The following is a 13,274-nucleotide window of genomic DNA, read 5'->3' as shown; positions in this document are numbered from 1 at the left end:
GTTATCAAAATTGCTACCAGTCCTAGGCAAGCAATGTCCCTTTAAAGCAGGTGAGGCAGAAGTTGGCATATCTCCATTCACGTTCCCTGGGGGTGAAACTTAGTCACAAGGCCACACCTGTAGACAAAGGAGATCAGGAAATGTGGTCTCTAACCAAGCAGGCTGTCCCTAGCTAAAACCATGGGAAAGGGGAGAGTAGATGTGGGAGGACAGCCAGCAGTCCGACAAACCAAGCTCGTGAAGAAATAAAGCCCTCTTCAAGATCATTTTCCCTTTTAATCTGCATTAGCATAGATATAATTTACAATACTGACCACTTACAAAGACACTTGCATTTGACTAAAATAATTTTTGCGCTTCCTAGTTAAGTACATTAAGACGCCACACTACTAATGCAACTAAAAACCATCATCCATTAAGTCAGCGCAAGACCTGAACTGCTACAGTCAATATATGCTCCTGGATAAGACCGATTTTAGGATTTATATATAAACATGTTTGCCACAGTGTGTTGATAGGTAAGAATTTGGAAACATTACTAGATTACTGTGGGAATAAGTATGAGGTGATCAGGGACTAGACTAATCCCAGTGTATCAATTATAAACATTCAATACTTCAAGTACTTTCTCTCTGTGATATCTAATATAAACCTTGTGGATATCAAATCAAGTAGAAAATGCCTAATGCACTATCTCTTTGGGGACAAAGTTAACTGGAACAATCTCAAACACTACAGCTCACAAGTTTGAAGTTTTGTTTTGTTTTTTCCCTACTTTTAGGGTGGGGTCTGGAGCTTATGAACAAGTTGTGATCAAACGCTAGAAATCAAGCTGGTGAACTGAAGCTTCCCTGGGGGTTTAAGATGTGGGCAGTTGAGCTGTCAAGGCACTTTATTCAAGCACTTATGAGAAAGTGAACCTATTAAAAAAAAATGAAGCATGTTCATCTATCAAGAGGAAAGCCAACACTGATTTCTTCTCTGAAGGTGCCCACCACTCTCCTTTCTCACCCACCAACAGGGAACATCGGAATGGTAGTATCAGGGCAGTGTGCCACGTGTGCTTATAGGTACACAGCTTCTGTGGTCACTGCACATAATAATGAAAAGCCTGCTTTTTTTTTCAAAACATCCAGTGGGAAAAACAGCACTATACATCTGATTATAATTTTAGTGTTGAAGTATAAAACCTGTGATAGAAGTGCTTGACTGATTTGGGCTCTAATTTTTTAATTTTATGTTTGAGAGACAATAAGTGAAAATGATTTAAACTCTATAAATTTTCTCAAGAATAGATATAATTCCTGTGAAGGAAATCTTCCATATTATACTATCACGGTATTGTACTAAGTTCATTCACTCTTTTTGATGCAATATTTGATATAAAATGTGGGTGTTCGTGATTTGGGAAAGTGTTATACTACATTTTAAACATGTAAAGTGCTTAATTCTAAATGTATTAGTCATAAATTGAATAACAAGTGTGAGTTATTTAAGTCTGAGATACGTGAATGGGTATAATGCTATTATTATGCAGTATGTATCATTACTTGTTAATATTAGATGAGCTACAGAACTCCCACTAGCACTATATGAGAGACCGAAGTTTAAGACTCCATATGTTAGGCTACCATAAGACACCCTAATGTAAGAGCTCTGTTAACTAACAGAATAATATCTGATGGTTTCAGGAGTCAAAATTTAGAACAACAGGAGGAAAATTGTGATATGGTCAGAAACAGAGCTGCCTTTTCTCTGTAAGTTCAGGCTTACATGAAACTGAAAATTATTCCAAGGAGGTAGTGGATAAAGGACAGGGGACAGCCGCTTGACATCACTGACATGGACCCATGGTTTTCTGTTTTCTTCTTTACTGTATCAGAAATTAGTTATTTTGAGGCAAGAATAGAATATAACATACATCAAATAGAGCTTTTAAAATAAGAATATCTGATCTGGAGCCAGTTAAATAGCACAGCAGATAAACCTTAAGAGTTTTTCTGGTCTTACATGACAGTGTCTGTATGAAAAGATCTTAATTTTCTTGGAATCAGTCAGTCACTGAAGAAAAATGTTGATTCTGTAGAACCAGTAATTCCCAGTCCTTACTTTCAAAACCGTATCCAAGAAATGTGGTGTGTTAGAATTACTTTGGTCTAATATTTCCATGTTGGCAAAGTAAGAGGGAAAAATATATTATTTTTTTAATTTATTTTTAATATCCAGATTTAGAGGTTTGAAAATTTTTGAATAGTTCATGTTAGGTTTTTTTTTCTTAATATTTCAAGGATTGGGTATTCCACATTAATTCAATACTACTTTTATAAATAGATTCTGATATTTTTTTAAAGAGATAACACCCCATTTTAGAATATCTTGAATGTTGAAAGAGGATTTTCTGACTCATTAGTCATGCTTTCTTATTTTTTAAGATTTGTTTTGAAGAAAAAAATTGACCTGAACATTTTAGTCTAACCAAGGAAAATATTACCTTAATGGTAAAGACTTGCCGTCTGCGAATAAACAGGTGAATTGATCCATTCGTTATATATCATGGGAAGAAAAAAACAATCAAAGAAAGTTTTTAATAGAGATGTGAAGATATTGTTTAGAGAGATATTTATTATGATGTCTTAAAAACATATTTTTCTATTTTCAAAGTATTATTTCTAGGCTATATTTTTTATTGGCACTTCTGCAGATGATTTTGCAGTTTTGAAAGTGATAATAAAAACTAGATTGTAAGTTAGGTTCAGTGAGGACATTCTTCAGATATGTAAAAGACGCTGTGATTAGGGCACTGCCCCCATCTTACTCATCCTTGGCTGCCCTTGGCCCAGTACCTTTATACAAGTCTGGCTCTTGGTATATAAGATGATATAGCATTATTTTTTAAGAACAAAATGTGGAGAGATTTTGAAAATTGTGCCTTTATAATTTGAGCAGCCACCAGATACATCTTGCTTAAGGTACTAGTAAGTATAACATACGTTTTGATAAGTAGAAACATTAGGAAGAAAAAAGATGACAGTGTCCACTTTCTTCAGTGAAAGTCTGGATTTATTTTATTCCAATTTGTGTTCTGTCAGCATACTTTGCAGTCAGATTTCATTACAGTCCTTGAAAATATTTGTTAAAGGACCTAAGTGTCTTACTTTCTAGTTTTCTTAGAGTATGTACTAGTAATATCTTAACCATATAGCTATTGAAAAAAATCTGCTTATTAAATACCAAGTCTACTTTTGGTTCCATTTTGAGTTTCAAAAATAAATCTGAAAAATTAAATCTTAATACATTTTCAACTTTTAAATATTAAATATTTTAACTTTTTAATATTAAAGTCGAATTTTAAATCACCTCGTCCTGGAGAATTTGCAGATGTATAACATTTTCTTTTTCTAATCTTACCCTAGAGAAAAAAGATTCATGGTATTTTGAAAGCTAAGTATTTCTGATCAGATAATGAAGTGTCATAAATACCTTGTTTGGGGGAAACACAGAGACCAGTCAGGAGCCCACTTCCTGTGACTTGTGCTGGTGACCAAGACTAGAGAGGATGTGAAGGGTAGCAAAGGGCAGAGAAGGCCCTGGGCCATTAGTTTACACTCTGATGGTTGACTCCTCTTTGCGATGGTGGTGGTGAAGGCTTCTGTATACAGACAACTAATTTGGACTGGTACTTATAATCTGAGAAAGTCTTGACCAAGAATCCTAAAGTCCACCAACCCATTTCGGCAAAATACTATCAGAGTAATGATGTCCTAACTAGATTCTTCTGTATATGTGCTTTTTGGTTTTTTAAATGGAAACCATGAGCCACAGAGGTCTACCACTCAGCCCATTTGTTGCTAGAAGGGAAAAAAATCTCCTACAAGCCTCCAGTCACCCACACATTCAGGTATCAATGAGTTTTAATATATTAAAACATCCAGAAGTATTTTTAGAATTTAAGATTTCCATGCTAACTAGACTACCTTACAAGTTCAAGCTGATGGTATTATTAAATACTTCGTTGAAGTTCTCCGAAGTGTTAGGCTTCCATTATATATGATAATGCTCTAAAAGAGACTGGGCTCATATGACAGGGTTGCATTTTATTTTAACAGATCTTTAACTGGGGCAGTTCAGAAATTATGCTTGGTCAGTTCTCTTGGATGGTATGTCATGTTAATGTAACCTAGTACTGTAGTTGAAATTGTGTTGTGCCGTTACCCATGTGTTGGCTTAGGTACTGTATATAGTCTTAATAGCTGAGATGTTAAAGAAGATGAAGTCTAAAAATACAAAGGATGAAACATGCCTATATTAACCTGTTTTAAGACTGCTTTAGATATAAAGGCCTTACTCCCTTATATATGTGACTTTTCAGAAGACAATATATACACAGTATATTCTAAATGGTCATGTGGGTGGTCTCTAGCTACTCTCCATATGACAAAACTGGCAAAATTTTTAATTTACGTGGACAACAAACTCCACATTTACAAATGTTCATGTTCATCTTATGTATATAACAATGAATTCTCTTGCTGATATTCATTGACCAAATCCCACATACAGGAAGACATTTAGGGTATATTCAGTTTGTTTTTTTGGAAATACATCTTACTTGGGGGATCACCTTCCTCTTAGACATTTATTTGGTCCTCTGGAAATTGATACAGTTGTGGGTAATCATGTAAATGTTTATGAAAAATTTTTTATTGAAGTGATTCCATTAGTATTCTAATCTCTAATACATGGAGAATGACCTTCATATTTATATATTTCTTTATTTTAACCGCCCAACTAGTAATCCAGGAAATGTTTTCCTTTTCTCTGCCAAAATTTTTTATTGTAAAATATTTGAGTAATGTAAAGGTGAATCTTATACATGTTCAATAAAAATCATATCTTAAACTTTAGAATGTTGTTTATACTTTAAAATTTCAGTTAAGATTCTGTCAGAAATCTGTCAGTTGCTTGCCAAGGAAAGAAAACCGAAGGGAAAAGACCAGCATGTAACTTCTCCCTGAGGGCTTCCCTTTATTTGTGACCAGGTAGTATAGCCAGTTTACAGGCTTGAACGCCTCCAGTGAAAGACTTTTCTCTGAGACCTGAGGCAGCCCCTGCCATCCTGTGGGCATGGACTTTGGGGTAAGACAGACCTGAGTCTGAATTCAAACTCACCTCTGAACCTGTTTTCTAATCTAAGATGGTGATAATACCACCAACTCTTTTGGGTTGTGATGAAGAACACAAAAGCTAATGTAAGGAATATGCCGTAGGCACTCAGTGTTTGATCAAGCCAAAATTTGTCTTTGTGTAGCATCTACATACATACCTTAATTCTAGTGTTAGACATATAGAAGATGGTCAATAAATGTGGCACTATTAGAGGTTAAAATCATGACTTAAATGATATTCATTGTCACCACACCCTTGTACAGACTGCTTTTCCTTTTGACTAGAATGTCCTCACTGAGAGGAAAAACAATGCCAACACATTCTCTCTGCTGATATTCAAATTACAGCAGCAACTTCAAGTTAATAAAGAAGTATGGTTCAATATGAGTTTGAACCCGATCTTCCTATGTAGATTGTCATGATTTCCCTGGACAGTGCAGATTAAGAAATGTTACATAGGGCTTCCCTGGTGGCGCAGTGGTTGAGAATCTGCCTGCCAATGCAGGGGACACGGGTTCGAGCCCTGGTCTGGGAAGATCCCACATGCCACGGAGCAACTAGGCCCGTGAGCCACAACTACTGAGCCTGCGCGTCTGGAGCCTGTGCTCCACAACAAGAGAGGCCGCGATAGTGAGAGGCCCGCGCACCGCGATGAAGAGTGGCCCCCACTTGCCGCAACAAGAGAAAGCCCTCGCACAGAAACAAAGACCCAATGCAGCCATAAATAAATAAATAAATAAAAATTAAAAAAAAAAATATTAAAAGAAATGTTACATAAGTTAAGGAGAAAGTACCCCACTTGCTGGCAGAAGCAGGGTGGGGTTATGGCCACTCTAGGGGAAACCCTCAAACCTCCTCCCCAGTACACAGGATCGTACGGGATCATCTGGGACAACTTTGTGCCGATCACAGCAGAACCTAGCAGGAGCTTCTGATCTGTCCCCTCAGACTTGACTTTTCAATATAGTTAATATACAATATTACGTAAGTTACAGGTGTACAACATAGTGATTCACAATTTTTAAAGCTTATACTCCATTTATAGTTATTATAAAATATTTGCTATATTCCCTATGTTGTACAATATATCCTTGTAGTTTATTTTATACTTAATAGTTTGTACGTTTTAATCCCCTACCCCTGTCTTGCCCCTCCCCCCTTTCCTCTCCCCTCTGGTAACCACTAGTCTGTCCTCTGTAAGTTTGTTTCTTTGTTATATTCACTAGTTTATTTTTTAGATTCCACATATAAGTCATATCATACAGTATTTGTCTTTCTCTGTCTGACTTACTTCACTTAGCATGATACCCTCCAAGTCCATCCATGTTGTTGCAAATGGCAAGATTTCATTTTTTATAGTTGAGTAGTATTCCATTGTGTATATATATATATATATACCATGTCTTCTTTATCCATTCATCTGTTGATGGGCACTTAGGCTGCTTCCATATCTTGGCAACTGTAAATAATGCTGCTTTGAACATTGGGGTGCATTTATCTTTTCAAATTAGTGTTTTCATTTTTTCATATATATACCCAAGAGTGGAATTGCTGGGTCATGTGGTAGTTCTATTTTTAGTTTTTTGAGAAACTGCCATACTGTTTCCTACTGTGGCTGCACTAATTTACATTCCCACCAATAGTGTACGAGGGTTCCCTTTTATACATTCTCTCCAGCATTTGTTATTTGGGTTCTTGATGATAGCCATTCTGACAAGTGTGAGGTGGTATCTCATTGTGGTTTTGATTTGCATTTCTCTGATGATTAGCAACATTGAGCACCTTTTCATGTGCCTCTTGGCCATCTGTATATCTTCTTTGGAAAAGCATCTATTCAGGTCTTCTGTCCATTTTTTAATCAGGTTGTTTGGGGTGTTTTTGATGTTGAGTTTTATGAGCTCTTTATATATGTTGGATATTAACCCCTTATCAGTCATATCATTTGCAAATATTTTCTCCCATTCGTAGGTTGTCTTTTCATTGATGGTTTCCTCTGCTGTGCATAAGCTTTTACATTTGATTAGGTCCCATTTGTTTATTTTTGCTTTTATTTCTGTTGCCTTGGTAGACTGACCTAAGAAAACATTGCTATGATTTATGTCAGAGAATACTTTACCTATGTTCTCTTCTAGGAGTTTTATGGCATTGTGTCTTATATTTAGATCTTTAAACCATTTTGAGTTTACCTTTGTACATGGTGTGAGGGAGTTCTAATTTCATTGATTGATAGGTAAGCTGTCCAGCTTGCACACCACCACTTGTTGAAGAGACTGTCTTTTCTCCATCATATATTCTTACCTCCTTTGTCATAGGTTAATTGAGCGTAGGTGTGTGGGTTTATTTCTGGGCTCTGTATTCTGTTCCCTTAATCTGTTTGTCTGTTTTCATGCCAATACCACACTATTTTGATTACTGTAGCTTTGTAGTATAGTCTGAAGTCTGGAAAGGTTATGCCTCCAGCTTTGCTGTTTTTCCTCAGGATTGTTTTGGCAATTCTTGGTCTTTTGTGTTTCCATACAAATTTTTAAATTTTTGTTCTAGTTCTGTGACTAATGTCCTTGGTTGTTTGTTTGGTTTTTTTTGGGGGGGGGTTGTTTGTTTTGTATTGTTTTGGCAGTGCCATATGGCATGCAGGATCTTAGTTCCCTGACCAGGGATCAAACCCATGCCCCCTGTAGTGTAAGCACAGAGTCTTAACCACTGGACCACAGGGAAGTCCCTGTCCTTGGTATTTTGATAGGAATTGTATTGGGTCTGAAGATTGCCTTGGGTAGTGTGGTAATTTTAACAATATTAATTATTCCAGTCCATCTGTTTGTGTCCTATCCCCTCAGACCTTCTTGCCCATGTCTCAGGCATGGGGTTCCCAGGCCCAGCCTTCTTATGACTTACCCCATCTTTCTTCAACACCTGGTGTTTTTTTCTCCCTTCCTCCCTATGTCCCCTCCCTTCCTTTACCTTATTTTACCTTTTCCTTCCTGAACATACATAGCACATACCTGGTTGCTGCACATTTAAGGAAATGAAACCTTTCTTTCCATTTGCATGATATGAAATCTTTGATGGAGCTAATCCGTCACACATTACACAAAATGTAACACAAATTTAGGAAACATACAGAAAAGGCTTAAATTTAGACATTTCCTGAGTCAGTGATCTCAAATCTAATAAGGAAACGTCTGAGACCATCCTGTATGAATTAGTTTAGACCCCATTCCTATGCAATTACAGCTCAGCTAGGTTGAGATATCTCCTTAGTCATTTCTCTTAAGAAATTGACTTCACCGCTAGATCTTTAAACCATTTCAGCGGTGAGTTTCCTGAGTATGCATGGCAAAGAGCTTCAAACCTCTAAAGAAAATGGGCATAACTAGGATTTTTCTTTTTTTTTTTTGCATCTTATTTATATCAGGGAGTCCTCAAAGCAAATGAATGCATTTAAGTGGGAAAAGTGTGCCACCTTCTGGTACTGAACTTCAATGATTCCGTTCAAATCTACCTCTCCCACATGATCCTGTGTCTGGCTCTTCTTTCCCCTATATTCTTTGGAATTAAGACCAAAGGAAAAACATATTTTATATTTTTTCAGTACTAAATTTTAAAAATTTGAAATACTTAAAAAGATTTTAAAGCATTGCATACTTTGCTTAAATAAGGCAACATTGTTTTTAGCATGGGATTAATGAAAGATGCTGTAAGTTCAGTGACACGATGACTCCTCCTAGAAAAGACTGGGTGTTCAGCATGATAAAGGGATTCCAGACAGAGGGGCAAGGCTGGACAAAGACATAGCAATGGGAAAACACAGCCTATTCAATGAAAGCAAAGTATCTGAGTCAAGGATGAAGTGTGAAAGTAGGGAGCAATGCAGTGTTTCCAGGTAAGAACAGAATGACCAGAGTTTAATTTCCAGGTAGGGTCACAGCATACAGGATGAAATGGAGTAGGTAGCAGTAACTGCAGCAATGCTGGCACAGAGTACATACAGTTTGACAGGAACTTAGAAACCAACAGATAAATAGGCATAGGCCCTTGACAGTTAACTTTCAAAAGACAGATTTATAACTAGCCTGCCCCTGGCTTCAAAAACTAGTCACAAAAGAGGTGAAATTAACATTTACTGAACAAACTTGACTTCCAGCTCCTACAAGCTGGCTTGCTAGATCTCACCAATACTCTTAAATGTTCCCTATTTCAGGATATCCCCAAAGATGTGCACCATATTCAATGATAAACCATGGTGACCATAGTTAACACCTGCATCCTCCATGAACGTATAATCAAGATTCCACCATGGCACCGCTGGCAGTGCTCAGTCCCTGACCTCCAGTCTACAACTGCTCAGCTTAGTCTCCACGGTACCAGCTGTAATGAGGTGATTTTGTTGGCACCCAAACTCTAGCTGAGGGCATTACTTTCATTTGGAAAAATTTCCTGACAGAAATGAGCCCCAGGGGCTTGAGAGCAATACTTTAAAGAGAGCTGAACTGCTGGGTATGCTGTAGACAGGAGGGTTAGAAAGGCAAGAGGGGGTTGGGAGGTGAGAAGCTAAGGGAAGGATGTGGAGACTGGCGCTGTGTAGAAGTGCTCTGTGAGTCTTGTGGAGACACCGAAGGGGTTTCACATCTCAATTGTGTGGCAATTGCACCAGAGGAGTGCTGTGAGCTTCTCAGAAATTCTTAAAGGGGTTTTGGAATTGCCCAGACCATGGAAATAGGAATTACAGGCAAATCTTACTCAGAACAAGGAGGAGGGAAGTTCCACCTAATACCTGGCAACACAAATTTCAACCTGCTCTGGTGGGTGGGCCATGGTGGTGCCAGTGGTGGTAATTTTCCCACAAAAATCTGCAGATAGAACTCTGCCCCCTTACAGAACCACATTTTTTCGTCGTCATACAGTGCACTTTAACTCCTTGGAGCAAAGTTTGCTATTCGTAAGGCCTTTATAGTTACAAAACTTGGCCCATTCAGGTGGTTTTCCAAAAAACTGGAACAACCTGCCCCCCAAAAGGCCACTAGTTCTTGCAAAATTGGAATTTACTTGTACTTAACTGGGAACAAGAAACCTTTAATAGTTTTCTAGGGAGTGAAATGGAAGAGTTGGGGGCAAACAGTTGAGGGAGATTTAATTTCTCCTTTACATCCTTATGAGCAGTCTGGGTTTTTAGCATGAACTTGCATTACTATTACCGTTTTATTAAAAAGGAGATGTACGGCTGACCGTGGTGGACTTTTTTGTTTGTTTTTTTATCTTTTTTTCTTTTTAATCTTTTTTTTTAATTTTTTAAAATTTATTTATTTATTTATTTATTTTGCTGTGTTGGGTCTTCGTTTCTGTGCGAGGGCTTTCTCCAGTTGCGGCAAGCGGGGGCCACTCTTCATCGCAGTGTGCGAGCCTCTCACTATCGCAGCCTCTCTTGTTGCGGAGCACAGGCTCCTGATGCGCAGGCTCAGTAATTGTGGCTCATGGGCCTAGTTGCTACGTGCCATGTGGGATCTTCCCAGACCAGGGCTCGAACCCGTGTCCCCTGCATTGGGAGGCAGACTCTCAACCACTGCACCACCAGGGAAGCCTGAAAAATTTTTTAAATTATGTAAAACATTTCTCCCGGGACTTCCCTGGTGGCGCAGTGGTTAAGAATCCGCCTGCTAATGCAGGGGACATGGGTTCGAGCCCTTGTCCAGGAAGATCCCACATGCCGCGGAGCAACTAAGCCCGTGCGCCACAACTACTGAGCCTGCGCTCTAGAGCCCATGAGCCACAACTACTGAGCCCACATGCCACAACTACTGAGCCCGCATGCCACAACTACTGAGCCCGCACACCACAACTACTGAGCCCGCGCACCTAGAGCCCGTGCTCCACAACAAGAGAAGCCACCACAATGAGAAGCCCGTGCACCACAATGAAGAGTACCCCCGCTCACCGCAACTAGAGAAAGCCCACGCACAGCAACGAAGACCCAATGCAGCCAAAATAAAAAACATTTCCCCAGATACAAAGGGCCTACTAATATGCAGCCCACCAAACTGGGAAGGGAGGGACCCACTCCCAGCAAGGCATGATTGTGAAATTTCAGATAAGATTATGTCCCTTCTCAGGAACCTCCTGGCAAATTATTCTCAGAAACCCAGTAGTGATGAAAAGCCACAGGCCATCCAGCACTGCACCCTGGGGAGCTGGTTTCCAATGAGCTAGGAGTGGCAGTAAAGGGAGCGGGAGGCAAGTGTAACAGAGGCAGCGGCTGGAGGGGACTATACCGCATTTCAGCAGGTCCCGACACCCCACGAGTATCTGAGACGCTTGAAATCTGGCTAGGTACTATACAACCTGTTCCGTATACAGATATGGGTAGGGTTGCCAGCGTTGTTTCCTTTAAATCAGATATTTGATCATTTGGTCTCAGAAAGACTCTTGTATGTAGAATTATTGTGTTCACTTTTCCATTCGACTCATGTAGTTGCAACATTGAAAGTTACTCTGTCCCCACAGGAGCATTTGCTGACCCCCAGCTTAGAACCATTCAACATGCAAATAAAGACCTGTATCAAGACAGGGAGGTAAAGACAGATTAAGAAGAATGTAGGTGCAGGAGTTGCAGAGACGTGGGGGAGCCATGGGGAGCGTGGCCCCGTCACCCATGGCAATTATGAGCATTTAAACATTTCTGGGAGGTGCTTAAGCCTGAACAAAGTTAATTTTTGGAGACTTGGCTAGAAGATCTTGGCCCTAACAGAAGAGCAATGGGAAGAAAACCCTAGAAAGTTGCACAGGCCTAGAAAGGTGAGGACAGAGGGCCCTTTGGGCAGGGTGGGGATGCAAAACTCTAGATTGCATGCATTCAGGAGTAAAATCAGTGCAAGTACACAGAGGGGATCTGACGGAGCAGTCTGAGTAATACCATTCTCTTCCAGAACCCCTTTTTTCTACTCACCCCCCTGGCCAAATCCACTTTCCATTGACTTAATTATTAACCCTTCAAAACTCAGCTTGAGAATTACAGCCCCAAGGAAGCCCTTCCCAGGTACCCACCCTGCCCAGCCACAGCCTGTTTCAGGACATTCCAGTTGTGGCAGGTCGTCACCATGTTCTCTCTCCCCCTTGTTCCTTGACAGAAGCCCACCAAATGGGCACGTGGCATCCCAGGAAAAAAAGACTGCACTGCCCAGCATCCCTTGCTGTAAGGTATGGCCATGAGGTTTCCATCTGGCCAAGAAGCAGGAGCAGTGCAACAGACCTTACCAGGCAGCTGGCACATGCCCTTCATCCTTTCCCTTTTCTGCTGGTTTGGAATACACAAGTGGTAGCTAAAGCTCAAACATCCATCTCTGTCCCCAAGGTGCACAGGAAGTACAGTGGAAAGGCAAGATGGGCATATGGGTCCATAGGGTCCCTGTGATTGATAGTACAGCTGCCATACCTGGTTGGCTAACCTCTGCACTCCCACGCCTTAGAAAGAAATGTCTCGACACTTCCCTGGTGGCGCAGTGGTTAAGAATCTGCCTGCCAGTGCAGGGGACACGGGTTCAAGCCCTGGTCTGGGAAGATCCCACATGCCGCGGAGCAAATAAGCCCGTGCACCACAACTACTGAGCCTGCACTCTAGAGCCCACGAGCCACAACTACTGAGCCTGTGTGCCTAGAGCCCGTGCTCTGCAACAAGAGAAGCCACCGCAACGAGAAGCCTGCACACCGCAATGAAGAGTAGCCACTGTTTGCTGCCACTAGAGAAAGTCCGCGGGCAGCAACGAAGACCCAACGCAGCCAAAAACAAAAATAAATAAATAAATAAATAAATAAATAAATAAATAAGAAATGTCTCATTTGGACCACTTTTTTTCCCCATTACAAGAAGCTGTATTTCCCTCTCTCCTACTGCTACTACCACCCCAATTCCAGCCAGTAAGCTCCCAGAGAGCAAAACTCAAAAACCACAGGCAATGTTTTAATTATGAAGTTTTGTTCCTTTCAAATACCTGCATTCCTGTTTTGTATGTGTTTTAGGCTAAGTATTACAGGTTAGAATTTAGCCCAGAGTAGGTAGAGGTTTTAAAGCTACTCTACCCCCTGGGAAAAGATTTTAAACACTACTAGATAATTCAGTT

General features: G+C 40.0%; 1 protein-coding gene across 5 annotated transcripts in view; it reads left to right on the top strand.

Annotated features, from left to right (window-relative positions):
• EEIG2 (EEIG family member 2) overlaps nt 1-12,413 on the top strand; it is a 113,485-nt gene extending 101,072 nt beyond the window's left edge. For 2 of the 5 annotated variants that reach the window (XM_082452660.1, XM_082452655.1), the window contains one exon: nt 12,285-12,413. In XM_082452660.1, coding sequence (XP_082308786.1) covers nt 12,285-12,366 — 82 coding nt within the window. In that variant the 3' untranslated portion in view covers nt 12,367-12,413. The other 3 variants (XM_082452656.1, XM_082452659.1, XM_082452658.1) reach the window with 2 other exon arrangements.
• Nucleotides 12,414-13,274: the final 861 nt, after the last annotated feature.

Source organism: Balaenoptera physalus, assembly GCF_965194825.1.
Source record: "Balaenoptera physalus genome assembly, chromosome: 1".
Lineage (NCBI taxonomy): Eukaryota > Metazoa > Chordata > Mammalia > Artiodactyla > Balaenopteridae > Balaenoptera > Balaenoptera physalus.
Note: the sequence above shows the minus strand (reverse complement) of the source record. Positions and strands in the feature narration are given on the sequence as shown.